This window comes from Cnephaeus nilssonii, assembly GCF_951640355.1.
Source record: "Cnephaeus nilssonii genome assembly, chromosome: 10".
Lineage (NCBI taxonomy): Eukaryota > Metazoa > Chordata > Mammalia > Chiroptera > Vespertilionidae > Cnephaeus > Cnephaeus nilssonii.
Window position 1 is genome coordinate 37,663,637 of NC_137081.1, and position 17,368 is coordinate 37,681,004.

At 39.1% G+C, this 17,368-nt stretch overlaps 1 protein-coding gene across 3 annotated transcripts in view; it reads right to left on the minus strand.

Moving 5' to 3' along the window:
- Positions 1-13,927, minus strand: part of ITPRID2 (ITPR interacting domain containing 2) — a 35,596-nt gene extending 21,669 nt beyond the window's left edge. For all 3 annotated transcript variants that reach the window (XM_079782295.1, XM_079782294.1, XM_079782293.1), the window contains exons 1-8: positions 13,569-13,927; positions 13,151-13,196; positions 10,080-10,129; positions 9,271-9,327; positions 6,537-6,576; positions 6,349-6,447; positions 4,815-5,023; positions 3,250-3,950 (exon numbers count right to left, since the gene is read on the minus strand). In XM_079782295.1, coding sequence (XP_079638421.1) covers positions 3,250-3,950; positions 4,815-5,023; positions 6,349-6,447; positions 6,537-6,576; positions 9,271-9,327; positions 10,080-10,129; positions 13,151-13,196; positions 13,569-13,779 — 1,413 coding nt within the window. In that variant the 5' untranslated portion in view covers positions 13,780-13,927. The remainder of the gene's footprint in view (positions 1-3,249; positions 3,951-4,814; positions 5,024-6,348; positions 6,448-6,536; positions 6,577-9,270; positions 9,328-10,079; positions 10,130-13,150; positions 13,197-13,568) is intronic.
- Between the last annotated feature and the right edge of the window lie 3,441 nt (positions 13,928-17,368).

The window sequence follows — 17,368 nt, forward strand, 5'->3', positions numbered from 1 at the left end:
AAGGGACAACTTAAGTGTGTATCTGCCTGATTTGGGATTAACTCAGGCCAATAAACATAATAAAAGGCCAGAATCACTTAACATTGTGGATAGATTTTGCTACTTCAAGCGAAAGAGCATATAACAAAACCCAATGCACCATAGGCTAGGTGATATAAACAAAAGTTAGGTTCCCGTGGCCCCTCATCAATGTTATAACAAAACAATGTTAAATAAAACTATGTTAATCGAGGACCCAGTGAAATGAGGTGCATTAGTTAAGTCACCAATCAGTGTAAAGACAGGATTAGAAACACTTAGTAAAACTCTGGTAGCTTAAAAATTATGTATATATACTTCCACTAATATCTGTATTTGAATGTACATTCATTTATAGAGTGAGAAGACACTGAACAATCTCTTTACAGAAATATACAGATAAAAGTCCTCCTTCCTCTCACATGTAAGTATGACAAAGTTTTACTATTAAAGTCAGGATCCTTTTGCCAACTTACTCAGCAAAATTCTTACTTACACCTACAAGAACAATTGCTTAATGAGTAGAATCATTTTGGTTTTACTGTGAATCATTCATACTACCAACCTATGGTTGTAGGGAGTTACCATGATCTATTTATTCAAAATAAACCATTTCGAAACCACACAATTATCCAGACAAGTTATTAAGAATTACAAAACTCAAGAGCAGATTTTACAACTTTTAAACATACTGAAACTTTAAATAGACAAGACATTTTTTGTAAGGTAAGCTGACTTTTAATTTAAAATAGTCTGGCTTTTTTTTCTTCCTTTTTTAACATAAGAAACAGTCACTTTCATTCTCCAAGGCTGAGGTCATTCTTGTCATCTACTTAATTGCTGACAATTAAATATTTCCTCTCTTTGCTCCTGGTGACTGTCATATCTTACCTTCTGCCTCAAAGGAATCAGGCAGCTTCACGCACAGAGCCCTGTCTGCAACATTTTCTCCTACCTAGCTCCGAAGCAGCTGGCAGTCAGTTACTCTGTTTGGAAACTGGCTTACTGAGGAAGAGAGAGTGCGCGTTCTGACTTATATTATTCCCTGTTTTTACAGGAAGAAATTTCCCAATAGGAATCAAACCTCAAGGGAAAGGAATCCAAAAGAAAAATAGCAACACTTTGAATGGGATCTAAAAGTTTGCTTCAGTAAGACTGTTCTCTATTTGTCAGTATGATTCAAATCATGCTTGGGAGGGGAGGAAATTAAAGAAACACATTATTTCCCTTCTTTATCCATTGTTCTACAAACTCTCTTTAAAGTTCCCCAAAAGATTAAAACATTTCTAGGAGCTTTTTATCCACATTTCATATATATCTGAAGAAGGATTCATCATTTTTTAAATTCCCCATATTTATAATGTAGCTATGGTTAACCATATATTCTTTCTTTAAAAAAACAAAACAAAAAATACTCCACTATTCTTTAACCACTAATGCCTACAAACATGTACTTCAAAAAAAGTTCAATGTCACATTACTTTCTTGTCATTAAGTGTTTTTTGCCAGCAGAGGGAGCAAAAAAAGACCAGTCTATCCACTAAATGTTAACTTGCGGCCAAAGCACATCTAGCTAGCACTTTATAAACATTTTAAAGACCTTTTACGTATATGGTATCAATAATTTTTTTTAAAACTACAGCTTAGAATTCAGGAATTCTAGAAATTAAAAAACAGCATAAGAAAGTGTCGTCACATCTGAGTCACTGATAAGAGATTTTTAAGAATCTAACATGATTTCTTTAAATTTTTATACTCTGCTATTGTATTAAAACAAGAAGCCTATCATAGCTGATTGTCACAGAGAGGGCCCTACTGGAAGGCAAGAAGGTACACTTTAATTATGAGTGCTTGGACAAGTTTTGAGCACAAGTTTTGAAGTAAAAAAAGAAATTGAACAATAAAATGAAATAAAAAGGAGTTTTAATTAAAGCAGTCATTTTCCAAATTCATTATAATAAGAAATATACTAAGATTTAAAGTGTATAAATATGAAAATATATAAAAGATGAACAGAAGCTTACCAAAAAAATATAAAATATTTCAAAGGGCTGCTCCTGTTCTTTTTATTTCACTTTTTAGTTGAAATTAAAGTATTCAAAGATATATTCAAAGACCACAAAGAGGTAAATAGCTATATCAACCATTCAAATTTTGCAACAAATGAAAAACCTTCGCCAGTGAGAAATATACACTCACCTAACAGGGCGTTTATGGGCAAAATCAATGATCCCATTGTCCAATTCCCTAATATAATGACACGAACTACTGTGACTTATAATGAAAGCTATTCTGTAATAAATTTTAAAAAGAGAAGCTGCACATAATTTATAGCCACAACTCTCCAGCAGTACGCATGTGCTCCCATGTAAAATGAGACCACCACTGCCGGCCTCCCAGACTGAGAGAGAAAAGTACTTCGAGGGCCTAGTACAATGCCTGACACAAGGTAGGGTAGGTGCTTGATAAAGGTGTTTCCTGCCACAAGCTATATAGCTCCAACTCGCTAAGTGTCAGCTGCCATTATTCAAAAGCAGTGTTATATGAACTTCATCAAAATTAGTATTTTTACCTTGTCCAATTAAAAATTTATGTACGCTAGCAGGACTATCACTTGGTAAAAGAAAAAAGTAATCTAACACTGCTCTTCTGGACTTGCAGAAATCCTCTTCAGTGGCCTTTCAAACCTTCCTGAGGTTCCCTATCCTCCCCTTCAAGTACCTATCTTCCTGTTCTTTCCAGTCCCATATCAAACCTATCCTCAGCCTTCTTCACACTTAACTTTTCCACTGAGATACTTTAAAAGCTTGCCCCAAAGCACAGCAATTCAGTGGCAGAGACAGAACTCAAACCTGTTTGATTTCATAGCTTGAGTTTTTAACTATTATGCAATATTAACTTGAATATGAATATTCTCTCAGGACTTTCTCAGGGCATCAAAATCTCAACCTGAGAGAAAGTGGGTTCAAGTTCAAGTACTGTATCAGCAGTGGACCACAGAGGATCCAGAGGAGCTGATAAACTGCACCATGACCTTGACTTCACATATTCCTGTGATTACTTCTTGGTTTGAGAAACACAAAACAAAAAACCTGGAGAGACAAAATTAGGATTTTTTTTTTTTTTCTAGTATCAGTCCATTAGCCACCTTTCATTTTAAAGCCATTTTTGGCACTTTTTTCCCCCCCCAACTTAACTCTCTGAAACAGGTCTTAGGAATGTTTTACCTACCTCTTCCATTTCGAAGGAGTCCTTCTGCTGTACCATTATATTTCTTATGGATGGGATCGGCAGCGGGGCACATGGCTCTTTTTCCGCTGTGGACACGTGCACATTCTTCAGCTCACTGCAACCTTCCAGCTCACTGTGGCAGGCCATGTTGAAATCACTACCTAAATCGGATCCTATAATACCAGATTCCTCACCCAGTTTACCATGACTTTGAGTTTCTTTACTTGGTTCGCTTTCACTTTCTTGGTTAAAATTACTGTTTGCTTCATCAGAAAGCCTATCATCAACGTCAGCATTCTCCATAATAGTTGACGTACTAACTGATACTTCTTCTTTAACTGTAGCCAACATGTAAGATGAGTCTTTCTTCTTTACAATTTTTTGAGACTTTGGATCATTTTTACTGCCACTGTCTTCACTTGCAGAAACATTCAGAATCTTTCCTTTTTCAGTTGCTGGTGAAGGAGTGCCACCTTCTCCTTTCTCTGTTTTATCAACATATAAATTCAGTTTTGATAGTGTTTTCATTAAGCGATTTGCAGTGTTACTTCGGGTTAAGGGTGGAGGAGAGTCTGTCTCCTTGTTAGAGGTTACCGAGGCCATACTTCCAATTCTCTGCAGAGGAGTCCCAGAGACTTGGGAATACAAAGAAGAAAACGCGTTGGCCACAGTAGTAAGCACTTCAATTTGACGAAAACGACCTACAAAAATAAAGAAGTGTTAAGTAAGACATATATATATGTCTTTCATATATATGTCTACATATTAAACCATTACTATTGTTCAGAATTCCAGTAACTGCACTTAGATCAGAAAGATCATGAAACCAGATTTTTTCCTCTTACCGAACACTTAAAACTTCTCAACATCTACTGTGGAGATTTTTCACTCTAAGCACTAGAATTTAGTTTTGAAAATCAGAAGCACAAAGGATACCACCACATAACACAGAAAGGACTAGATATTGCTCTAAAGCTGTGATTCCGTTTTTAGGTCTTGGACTCCACTAAGACTCTCCAATATGTTCTCCTAATAAAGTGTACATGATTGGGGAGGGGGGTGGATTTATAGATCTCTTAAAGCTAATCCAAGGACTACCTAGAGATCCTCTTTTTGAACTTTTGGCCAACAGAGAAAAGTAAACAAAGGTATAATATGAATAAAAATTACTAAATTTGCCATGCTATTTTAGATTTACAGAAAAGCACCTGAAATTGACTTCATTTCATAGTAACAAGGCCCTTCCCCTACTTCTTTCCTTCCTGAACAAAGCCTTCTGGAGATAGGTGTAAGTCTAAGGTTCTGCTCCACAAGGTAGCATGTGTCACTCTGTAAGGTAACACTTAAGTCAAGAATTTGGGGGGGGAGGGGGGGGGGAATACTAGGTAAATTAACTTCTATAAATAGAATAAAATTTCCAAATAAGTTAAAATAGCTATTGTGTTAACCTCAATAATTAAATCTCCAGTGCTATTCCTAGAAATCAGTTAGGCTTTGAAAATAAGACCATGTTGCTATGGATGCTCTAATTTTGAAAATAATATACTAATATTTAAAAACCTTACTTGTTAAAGCATAATTTGGGTTTTCTACTTCCATCCGTTGCATTTGAGCACTCAAAAATACTTTAATATCTATTCCTCTGGCAAATGATGAGGAACTGAAAAATCTGGGAGGAATTTTAGAAGCAATATCCGGTTCATCTCGTCCAAATCCAAGATTATAAAGAATTTCTTCAGGATCTTCCTCATAAAGTTCCAACAATTCTGAAACACTACAAAACAGGAGAAATAAAAAAAAGAAATACCAAGATATAAAATAAGTTTATAGTCCACATTACATTATAAATAAATTCATATACCTGCTTTCCTATGATAAAAACCTTTTTCTACAGCTTTAAACCATTATTTATTTCAGTATCTTTCTTCACCATGTCTTAAATGTGATAACCCTTAGAAAATGCCCACTCTCTCAAGCTGTCAGCATTGGGAAAAGAGCTAACCCCTAAGAACATACTCAGTCAGAGATTCTCTAAGTGATTCCTCACCTTATTTTTTTTGTCATTTTAAGAGATTCCCAGTAAAACAGCTAAAACAAAACAATTAAGAGGAAAGATGGGAGAGAATAAGGAATAAAAAGATTAAAAGAATAAATGAAAAGGGAAAACACACTAGGAAGTTGGTAGAACTTTGGTACCAAGTGACATTCGGTAGAACTTGAGCTTCTCTGCTATCCTTGGCTCTCCTCTAAGAGGCAGCACAGGTAACAACCTGATCTCAGGAAAGAGAGGGAGGAGCTTACTTTCAACTTTTCCCAACCACTTCCATTCAGGAAGTAGGAGGAGTAAGGTGAGTATGGGTTACACAAAGGTAACTTCTTACTCTAATTCCATTGGGAACTGAACATTTATTATCCCGTCTCTCTCATACTGATAATCCAAGCTGAGAATCACTGAGAAAAATAGGACTGTTAGAGATAGAATTTGAACAGAAAAAAAAATTTCTATTTGTTTCTAAAAAAGTGCTCAGGTTCCAATAAAATAGTTTAGATAACTGGTTCCAGAGGCACATGTATTTGCATATATATATACACACACACATATATATGTATATATATGTGTGTGTGTATATATATATATGTGTGTGTGTGTGTGTGTGTGTGTGTGTGTGTGTGTGTGTATATATATACACTATAAAGATCTTCACTTTAGTAGGAAGAAAAACCTATGCTTAAATATCAAGCTTTAAATTAGAAAGGTTTGTTCTGATTTCTATGTCAGAGTAACTCAAGACCCTAACAGAAGGAAGAATTTTGGAAGCAGAAGTTACTCCACTATGGAGTTCCTCTTTCAAGTTGTTGATAGAATTCAAAATACTTATTAATGAATTCCAACAGCACTATAAACATATTTGTTGCTCTTTATTTACTCTTAATTAAAAAAAAAAGACAGCAGCTGCTTCTGTCAGTCATGCTGAACCATGAAACACTCTGGATTCCTTTCAATTTCATACTATCACACCAAATCCAAGTTTGAGAAAGTGACAAGAGAAGGTCATCTACAGCACAACGTAATTGCAGCATAATTTAATAATAAGTTACCTTGAGACTGTCCCACTACTTTTTCCAGAGCCAGTGGAATTCATACTTCTCCCTTTCTGATGAAACTGTAGTCTTCTCTCTTTGGCCAAGATATTACTGCTGTAAAATAAAAATAGATTATATAAAAATCTTATTGTCCTAAATGTCCCTCATTTTTAAAAAGGAAAAAAACAAACACAATTACATACCTGTTTTCAATTTGAGCATCAGTTTCATGGAGTTGGTTGGCTACAGGTAAAAAGAATAAATGTGGAGTACAACTGTTAGTAGGACAGTACTACTATGGTACAATTAGCAAATTAGCCACAATATACTATTGTTAATTGCCTAATATGCCAAACTCTTGTCATGACTCCTTAAATCTGTATCATTAAAAATAATACACAGATCAGTAAGAACAGAACCAGTAGCTTTTGGGGGTTGTTTTTGTTTTTATGAGTTAGCAATTTAAAACTATTTCTACTGAATGTTTAAAATAAAAAGCCATATAGATAACCAATTAAACTTCTTTAACAATTTAGAAATAAGTGGTAAGAAGATACACAGCATATGTGGTATATGCGATTCTAATTATTAAATTTAAAAGCAGTTAATAAAGAATGATTCAGCATTATTTAAGTGTGGCAACAGTATGCATCAATTTCTACTGTGATTTTTTTAAGGCTGGAAACTCCAGTTACAACCACTTTTTAATGCATATACTTGGAAAACTTCTACTCATTTCAAGGTAAGTTTTCTTTTTAAAATTGCCTTTCAAGTTTATCCCAGACTTACAAGTCCTAAACAGATAAATGTCTTTAATGTTAAGTTTAGAGTAAGTTAAATTTACTGCATTTAATTTTTTTAGACAAACAGAAAGATTGAAATTAATTTAAAACGTCTATTCCAGCATACCCCATTTATTTTTTCATTTCTGATCTTCAAAGTCACAGAAATTTCTTATGTTTCTTTGTACATTAACACATAGCTACTCAATATTTACTGAATGAAAATAAATTTGAAATAATTTTCAATAAAACAACATAACTCCACTCTTTCCTTTTCTTCTTTTTTAATTTTTTTTAATCGTCACCTGAGAATATTTTAAAATATATATGTTTATTGATTTCAGAGAGTAAGTAAGAGGGAGAACTAGAAACATCAATGATGAGAGAGAATCATTGATTGGCTGTCTCCTGCACACCTCTTACTGGGGATCAAGGCGAAACCCAGGCATGTGCCCTGACCAGGAATTGAACTGTGACCTCCTGGTTCATAGGTCGATGCCCAATCACTGAGGCACATCAGCTGTGCTCACCTGAGGATAAATTTTCCATTGCTTTTCAGAGACAGTGGAAGGGAAGGAGGACGGGAGGGGAGGAGGAAGGAAGAGAGAGAGAAAGAGAGAGAAATCAACTGGTTGCCTCCCACATGCACCCCACAGGAGGCAGGGAGCAAACCTGAAACCCAGGTATATGCCCTTGACTGGGAATTGAACCGGAGACCCTTCAGTGCTAGGGCCGATGCTCTAATCACTGAGCAACACCAGCCAGGGCCTTTTTTGGGACACTCCTTTAGGGTCTGGTTTCCCATGAAATCATTTAATATGGATGAACAGGCAGAGCAATATGATTTTTAGGGCAGTGAAAATATGCTATATGATATTACATTGGCAATATATAATTATACATTTGTCCAAACCCATAGAATGAACAAGACCAAGAGTGAATCCTAAGGTGAACTTTGGGTAATTATGATGCTTCACTGTAGGTTCATCAATTGTAATAAATGTACCACTGTGGTGAGGGATGTTTATAATGGGAGGCTACACATAACAGAAACAGAAATACATGGGAAATCTCTGTACCTTCCCCTCAATATTTTTGTGAACCTAAAATTGCTCTAAAAACATAAAGTCTTAAAAAATAATTCCGTATTTTGAAGAAACTACTAAGACAAATGTCAGTGTTATTTACAGTAATACTGAAAGGCTTTTAAAAATGGGTTGACAACATGTTCAACTACAGTGATTGGAAAGCAGTAAGTTTAAGCTCCTTACAAGTTTATTCCTTGAAAGCATATTAACAGTGATAATAATTAATTTATTCTAGACTTTTCAATATTTACTAGAAGGTTCTATATTATACAGATTGATTTAAAATAGCAAAAGATCAAGGATATTAAATTCAGTGGAGAAAATTCATTATTAACCAAATTATAATTTTAAAAAATTTAATAAAATTCTTAATTCTTTTATTATAAAAAGCATACTGTATTAGTAACCCAACTATACAGCCACCAATAATCTTAAAAAATACCAATAAAATAATAAAAAGTTCTTAATTTTACGTTATAAAAAGCTTTATCAACCCACAGGAAAAGATTATATAATCTGTGAAAATTTAAGCATAGCACACTACACTTAAAATGCTAACGCAGTCTGGAATAGACCTCAGCATAATTATTTCTAATAAAATTTTGGTAAAGGATAAAGTTATTTATCCTTTAATCTCCTAAAAATCTGGAAAAAGAGGAAAGGGAAAGACAGGAGACACTTGAATGCAAAGAGAAAGACACACTGCAGCTGTAAGTCTGACATAAAGCTACCTCATAGCTTCAATTTAGTTTTCTCACGTATTTAAGTTTCCTTCCTTCTGCAGACAATTCTTCCCCCAGTTATATCACCATTGTTTGCCTCCAAACAGTTCATTTAAGCATTTAAGTCCAAAGAAGGCACATGGACATTTCCCAAAGGTTTGCAGAGGCATTCTTATATGTATCATATATGCTCTGACTAGATTATTAACGTATAAAAGGTCCTGTAAAATGTGTCTGAGCCATTTTCAAGACCTTTCAGTTTAGCTCTGAGGATGTGAAAGCAATCAACTTGCTCTCCTTCGTTATGTAATTTTAAAAACTATGTGAAAATACAAACAAACGTACCTTCAGCTCCCAGTGACAAATCATCTTCAAAACTTCCTCCATTTCTCACCAGCACACCTGAAAGAAACATTAGAAGATTCATCCTACTGTTCTGTTCCTCCTGACCCCCATGTAAAATCAGTGTCTTAGTAAACCAAACTGACCAAGCAAAATACATGATACAGTCGTGTTTCAGACCTGAATGCCCTCAAAAATTATTCTGATTATACAATTTCAAGAAGTATAAACTTTATCATAAAGAAACCAAGATTTGCAGGCAGGTAAAGTTCTTAGAAGCCAACTTACAGGCTATTTAATACTTATGCCTTTGTAGATGTTCAAATAGATAATACATCTTACCCAAGGTTTTCATGGAAAACCAGATCTTGGAGCAATCATTCCTTTCACAACCCTTATATTAAATCAGGAGCTCAAGCTAGATTTTCCTGATACTGTAAATGTTCCTTATATGCCTTGCCACTACCTGCACATTCTTGTCGTACTTTGAACTTCAGAATTCTGTCTTACAAAGGTGGTAAAATTTCAGGTGTGGCCATTTCAGTTAATGTAAGCAAAGAAATGCTGCACTAAGGCTGATCTACCTCACACAATATATTTTTTCCTTATGTTCACATATCATATTTCTATACTTGATTAGTATATCTTTATCAAGACAATAAAAACATGAGTTTCACGTTATGGAAACGGTTGGTAATTTGCTTAAGCTCGCCACCTTTTAAAAGTTTACTGACGAGATATATTCTCACGTAGAGGACAAATGAAGCAGGACCCTCGTAAAGAACAGATTTAGAAAAGCAACTTTTCCTTACCCTTCAGTGTACTACTGCTCTGCTCATCCAGTGAGGCTCCCAAAGGGGTCCTGAAACCACAGAAACATATACGCCTTAGTCTTGAAAAGCTGTCTGGAGAGCTATCCCTGCAAGCCTGATACTTAAAGGGTGATAGCTAAGCAAGCTTCTAATCACAGTGTAACTCTCCTCCCAAACACACAAGGAATGCAAGTGGATTACATAAGGAATAGGCTCCGGCGACGAACTAAGCAAATACCTGTGTCAAGTCAGTTTACCAGGAATGATTTAATCACACGTCTGATCTGCCGGCAATTAAGGGCAAGAATGGCAATTATAAGTGATATGAACTGGCACTTTCTTTACAGAAACAGAAAGAGAGAATGACAGCAGGAATTGAGAAAATGTCTGCTTCTCTCAGTCTGCTCCCCAGAAACAGGAAACAGAATTAAAAGAAAGCAAATGGTTATCTCGACAAAACTAAAAGTCAGAGTCTAGTTAGAAAGAAGGCTCAATAGGTATCTTAAACCTTATCTGTTATATCTATCACTAGCATTTTAGAGCACTGGGCACCGCCTTTATCCCAGCTACTATCTTTATTGATATAAGTGGAGAGGCTGGAGATTTATTTTCTGCTTTTAAACTAAAAAGTACATGTATTCTTCATTTAACTCTGAAAAGAAAATTACTAAAAAGTCGGCTTGAGAATCAACCTTAAGAACTAGCCATTACTAAAATCCTTTCACATTCTTGTAGGTCACAGATAACTTAGAAATCTCTTTTTCAGTGCAAAAAAAAAGTTTTCCACTTCTTCCTCAAAACGATGTTCAAGAACCAGATTGTTTTACTTTGAAAGTTTTACTTTCATAACAATTTATACCTGTTAAAAATTCCCTCAGATGTAGTATCAACATAAAAATATCAGTTTCAAATAAATGTTATTGAAATGCCAATTAAATGTTGATTTTCTGCAAACAAATATATAGCAAAGGCAATTCTTTGGAAATTCATGCTTTTTTAGTAAAATTCGTGCTTTCTGTAATTTTTTTTTTAGTAAAAGAATCATAAACAATTACCATAAAGATATTAATAAAACCTTTGAGCTAAGTTTTTGCATATGTTTTAATAAAACTCTAATTTATGCCATAAAAAAGGTCATTCTTCTCAATGGCTCCTTTATTAGGACAAAACACTTACTCCTTGTACAGATGTATCCACTGGTCTGTGCACTGACACAAAGTGGCAAATAAGCATAATATAACTGGCATTCTCCTTCAAACACAAGTCTCTCACTCTTATACTTGCTCTCTTCCAAATTCTATCAAAAACTCTCTCCTGTCTTAGATGGTAATCCAAGCAATATGTTTCCACTTAGCCAAAAATAAAATAAAATAAATGGTTATCAAATTAAATATTTACTTTAAGAAAACACAATGTGGTATCTTTACTCAGGATATGGGCAGCAATAAGAAAACAATGACTATTTGAGAACTTATTGAGAAAAAATGCTGTCTTCAGATAATTTGTTTACAAAGTAGCTAGATGCTCAACTCTGGGAAGGATCCTAAATTGTTACAGAAAAAAAAATACAGTTGCATATATCCTAGAAGTCAAATCTGTGATAATAAAGCCAACAATAAAAGACCTATTCTACCTCTCCCAGGTACAGGTGAATGCCACTTTTGAACAGAACAGGTGCAACTGTAGAGAAAAAAAAGAAGCCAAGGAGTGGCAGACTATAGAATCTGCCTACATTAATCGAGACTAGCAATAAAAGTTCTCAAATGTTCAGACATGATGCATCCTGCTGAACACTAACATTTGCTTATTGCATTTATCTTAAAAGATGCACTTATTTACTATCTGCTTGAAATAATCAAGGACATCTACCCCATACTTGATATAATCTCTTATACAATCTTAGTTCCTTTACATCATAAAGTAAACATAATGTGATTCTTCTCTTGCTCTTAAACATTTTTTTGGTGTATCTTTAGAGAAAGGGGTCACATATTTTATCCTATCTCAGAAGGGTCTATGACACCCTCAATAAATGTTAAGGATCTTTGTAATAAAGTGTTCAGGAAGGCTCCTTCATCAAAGTAGGACATCAATAGCCTAGTGGCCAATATTTTATCTATCTTTAGGAAAGAGAAATAAACTGACATATAAGAGAATCACTTTGCCCTTCCCCCGCAAAACGACTTCGCAAACTCTGGTACTTGAACACAAGATTAAGAAAAGCCCCAAATGTCTGGCAAAAAAACAAACAAACAAACAAACAAACAAACAAAAAAACCGTGCAGAAACAAACATCTTAAAAAGCAACATTCTTCATTGGAGATTTTATAAGTAGCAATAAATTGGAAAAAAAGAATTAACAAGCACATTTCACTGTCACAGGATTTAATGGCAATATGATTCTTCTCTCCTCCATACTTTATCAAACATTTTTGTACCAGTTGCCAAAACATGCAATTAAACAGATTTATGCAGTCTGAATGCCTTCAAAGCTCTATTTCCCTTCCGTGAATTCCAGCGCCATCTGACAAACGCATTTCCAAGAAGTAAATCACAAGAACCAAGTTAGCTCGTTTTTAATAGCTCTCCAAACAGAATTAGGGCACGCACAAAAAAATATTCAAGCCCAGATAGTGTAGTGTGGTTAAGTAAATTAAAACTCATCTACTTACTAAAACGCATCTGAAAAGGGGAATGATTTGAGGCCAGATGTAAAGATGTCAAAACAAAAGCAAAATGAAATAGCGTGTGAAATGTGACAATCCTTTCGAATAAAAAAACAAGGCAGGCAGAACAACACGGCCCGAGGATCTGTTTGAGGTTTGCGATCCCTGATGCTAAACTAGCATCACGCACCGGGGCTCAAGGTCTGACAACTGCAGAGCTAACACGGTCACCAAATCATCAGCGGTCGCAGCGCTTCCACTGCTAATCGCTCAGAGGAGGAAGCTATCCGCAGGCTCCCTTTCCGGTTTATGGTTTCCAAAGGACCCGGGGACCCACGGGGACGGCGTCCCCTCCGCCCGCCGGGATCTCCCTCCGCGATGCCCGCGGCGCCGGCGAGGACTCACCGGCAGTCCTTGAGCCATATCGCGATCTTCTCGTTGGGCACGTTTCCTGCGGGGCAGAGGGAAGGGACAGCTCGTTACCGGCACCGGGGGGGGGCTCCCGCGGCGGGGAGAACCCGGACCCTTGCACGCAGGAGAGCCTCCTGGGGTCCACATGCAGCCGGGGCAACAGCCGGAGGGTCCCTCCGAGGAGGACCGAGCCGGCCCCGGGCTGGCTCTGTGGACGCTGGAGACGCCGGACCGAGCGCGCGCGTTTCAAGGTCGGAAGCGCCTCCCCTCCCCTCGGCCTCTCCAGCCCGGGGGGACCGTCCGCCGCTTACCGGGGTCGCCCTGAGCGCACGAGACCTCCCCGCGCCGCCGCCGCCGCCGCCAGCCCGCCTTCCCCCGAGTCCCCCCGCCGCCGCCCGCGGGGCGCACCGACCTCTCCCCGCGGCCGCCGGCAGCTTCGTGCCCGGGAGGTCCTCCTCGTCGTCCTCGTCCTCGTCCTGCGTCGTCGCTTCTGTGGACAGGTCCTCCGTCTCCGACGCCTGCCAGGACCCGCGGCACTTGGCCCAGGCCTTCCTCCGGCGACTCGCCACTTGCCACTCCAGTTCCTCCTCCGCCTCCGCCGACGCCACCAGGGGCCGGTCCATGGCCGCGCCGGGGGCTCCGCGGCCCCAGCCGGAGGCTGCGCGAGACAAGGCGGCGGCGGAGACCCCCGCCCCTGCTGTCAGCGCCCGGCCGGGCTGGGGGCCCCGGGCAGAGGGCGCAGGAGGAGGAGAAGCAGGAGGAGGAGGAGGAGAGGGAGGAGGAGGAGGAGGGGATGGGAGGGAGGGAGGAAAGGAAGGGGAGGGAGGAGGCGGAGGGCCGGCGCTTCACATGAAGTCGGCGGGCGCGGGAGCGCGAGTGGCCCGAACGTGCGCCGCTGGGAGCCTCCCGCCGGCCCGCCCCCGCCCCCAGTTCCCCGCCCCCGGCCCCCGCCTCCCGCCTCCCGCCGACGCGCCCGGGGCTGGCCGGCCGCCGGCGTCAGCGCGCCCCTCCCTCGGCGGCGTCCCACGCCCCCTTCCGGCCGGGGGCGCCCGGGGCGGGGCGCGGCGGGAGCGTGAGGCTGGCCCCGCCGCCCCGCCGCCCCGCCGAGTGGGCGAGCTTGGTTTGCTGGTTTGTTTGTTGGTAGTGTTTTCTTCCTCGCAACTTTCTCTCTGCTCCAAAGCAGGACAGTGTGGCCAGACCAGGTGTCCCGAAAGGACTTTTCCCCGCGTCAAAACCAGTGTCCGCTCGGCTCGCTGCAAGCTCCCCCCCAGGAGACCCGAGAATTGTGTGCCAGCCTCGGTGGGCAACGGGGAAGGGTGGAGGCGCGTCCTCGGGGTCCCCGTCTGGTCCCTACGGCCAGACTGGAAAGGACCACGCTCCGTGCAGGGCTGCGTGCACGCTTAAGGAAGTTGTGTATGAAGGCTGTGTGAGGTATGCAGGTGGGTTGACAAAGCACATTTAAGCTGGAAATTCCACACTGAAGTTGGACATGGAGAGGGGAAGAAAAATAGAGCACGGAATAGCTGGGAAAATGTGCTTGGATTTGGGTGCCACGAGATGCTACAAGAAACAAGTGATGTCAAGGTTCAGAACTAATGTTCACATGAGTGTGAGCGTACCCTTTTGTTGTTTGTAAAAAATCTCATGAGGAAGACTGTAAAATCCTATTCAGAATCAGACACGAACTGCTTTCTAAGGGTTTTGCCAGTACAGTCTCTATAACATCACATCCAAAATCCATACTGACTTTCCAGTACCATCTTAGTATCATCTGGGCCTAATGTATTCCACGAAATATTAAGGGAACTAGAACAGCGATACTTTTATTTTCTCTTAATTCGTTTGAAACGTCACTATTATTCTTTTCTTTGAATTTTAACGACGTTTCGGCCTTCAAGAGTCCTATGGCAAAAAGCAGCTAACCGTTTAAAGGCCCCCAAAAATAGGCCAGAGTCTAGCTGCCTGTAGGAAAGGTAAGGGGAGAGAAGGAGGGAGGAGGCACCCAAAGGTTCTGGTCAAAAGACAATAAAGTACACAGTCTTTAGTGTCATTCAGGGCCCTAGTGGACCCCACCTGACCCAACTTCTCCCAGCTTCAATTCCATCATCTCCACAGGCTGTTACTGACTGTCTATCCTCGCTTCTCAATTTATTCCTGGTCTTTCTGTACAATACCTTCATGATCAAGATCTGGTGGAGCCAGAACTTTTCCTTCACCATATCTTTCCACCACTCCCACCCACATCTCTCCCGCAATTTTCTGATAGGCAACTGCATAATGTCTACATCATTTACGTGGGGACTAAACTGGACAGTAAATGATATGACTGGCCTCTGAGGGTATGTTTGACTTTCCAGCCAAATTGTAAACTGTGAGAGAATAAAGAGGACTTCTCAGTGTTCTTCCTATACCGCTTACACTTTTAGTGCAGTGCCCGTCCCACAAGGAACAATGAGATCTTTTGAAGTAAATTTTTTTATACTTTATGTCCCTCAGAATGGACGGTGGAATGGGTAAGATACTTGCTTTATGTTGTTTCTCTAAGACCTATTGTCTTTTACTTAATTTTATTGTTTACACACACTTTTAGACAATAAGAATTCTTGAGAAAAGCAATAATGAACCGTAATTTGCATTTAAACATGAAACCACCAGTTAAAGGAAGAAAAAATTGTTAGCAGGTAACAACAGTTGTTGAATTCACAATAGCACAATCCTCTGTTTTCTTCTACATGCTGATTTTTAATGCAAAATGTTAAGTACAGAAATAATAGAGAAGGAAATCCTTGAAATAGCTGGCTATTTTAAAAAGTAGGGGGTTATCATTCTCAACTTTGAGATTTTAAAAAATGCCCAAGGTGTTTTATTTATTCAATAATGAATGCCCTATCACACAGGAGGAGAGTCTAGCTGTTTGCTTCTTCAAGGTTTTTTTCCAAACAGGTACTGTATTGTAGACCAACTGCACATCCACATTGCAGAAATTCTACATACAGGATAGTAATATCTGAGCTACTGATGCTTACAAGATGGAGAAACACATTTATATTACACTAGAGGCTCAGTGCACGAAATTCATGCACTGGTAAGGGTCCCTAGTGGCTGGTGGCGGCCAGCCAGGTACTCCCTCCCTTCCCCAGGCCAGCCCCGCCCCCTGGCCGAACTCGGGGAAGAACTCCCGGTAGAGGGGACAATTTGCATACTCCGCTTTTATTATATAGGATGTGGATAATTCCACCCAGCATGATGTAATGGAAACAGTAGGGTCTTTGGTGTCAGACTGAAGTTTGAAATCTGTTTCTGTCTCTCTCTAGTTTATGGCTTAGAGCAAGACAACTAATATCTCTCTGGTCATCACATTCCTCATCTGTGAAATAGCAATCATGATGACGATCTAAGGTGATGTGAGGATGACGTAGAATATGGTAGGTACTCAGTATAGCTATTGGAATTATTATATTGCAGAAGACAAAAATCAATTTCATATGGGGCAGTTAGTCTTACACTAATAAATGGCAATATATCTTAATGCTTATGCAGCTGAATTTTTAAAATGCCATAAATTCAGGCTAGGACAGAAAACATACTCTGGTTAAATTAGGCAGTTATAAATAGAAAAGCTTATATCAAAACTGCAACATTATGCTCAGTTCAATTACTTCAGTTATTTTATTTTATTTTTTTTGCTTTCCCAGTTTTAACATATATCTCAAAATTAGAAAACAAGATTTACTATTAGGTAGACTAAAGCATTTCGGTTTTAGTTACGGTATTGTTTCTTCAATATTTACAAGATCAAAAATGTTCTTTTATGCATCTAAATCTTAATAATTCAGAAAGTGATAATGATGCAGTTTACCAAATTTTCAACCCTTATTAAGACAAAGGGGAGCTGGGAGGTATAAGGTGAGTAGAATGCAAATTAAACAAAGAGAGCAGGATTTTATATTTCAACCAGAGGCCCGATGCACGAAATTCATGCAAGGGGCTCAGCCCTTGCAGCCGTGGCGGCTTGCCTCGACCCTCGCGGCCCCCCGCTTCGTCCATAAGGACATCTGGCTGTCCGTTCTAATTAGCATATTACGCTTTTATTATTATAGATATGATTGCCTGGAGAGAAAAATTCTGTATGAAATAAGGTTGGAAAACACTGCATGTTATATCCTCATCTCCCCTTACCCCAACCCAGTCATAATAAGACTTGATAAGTCC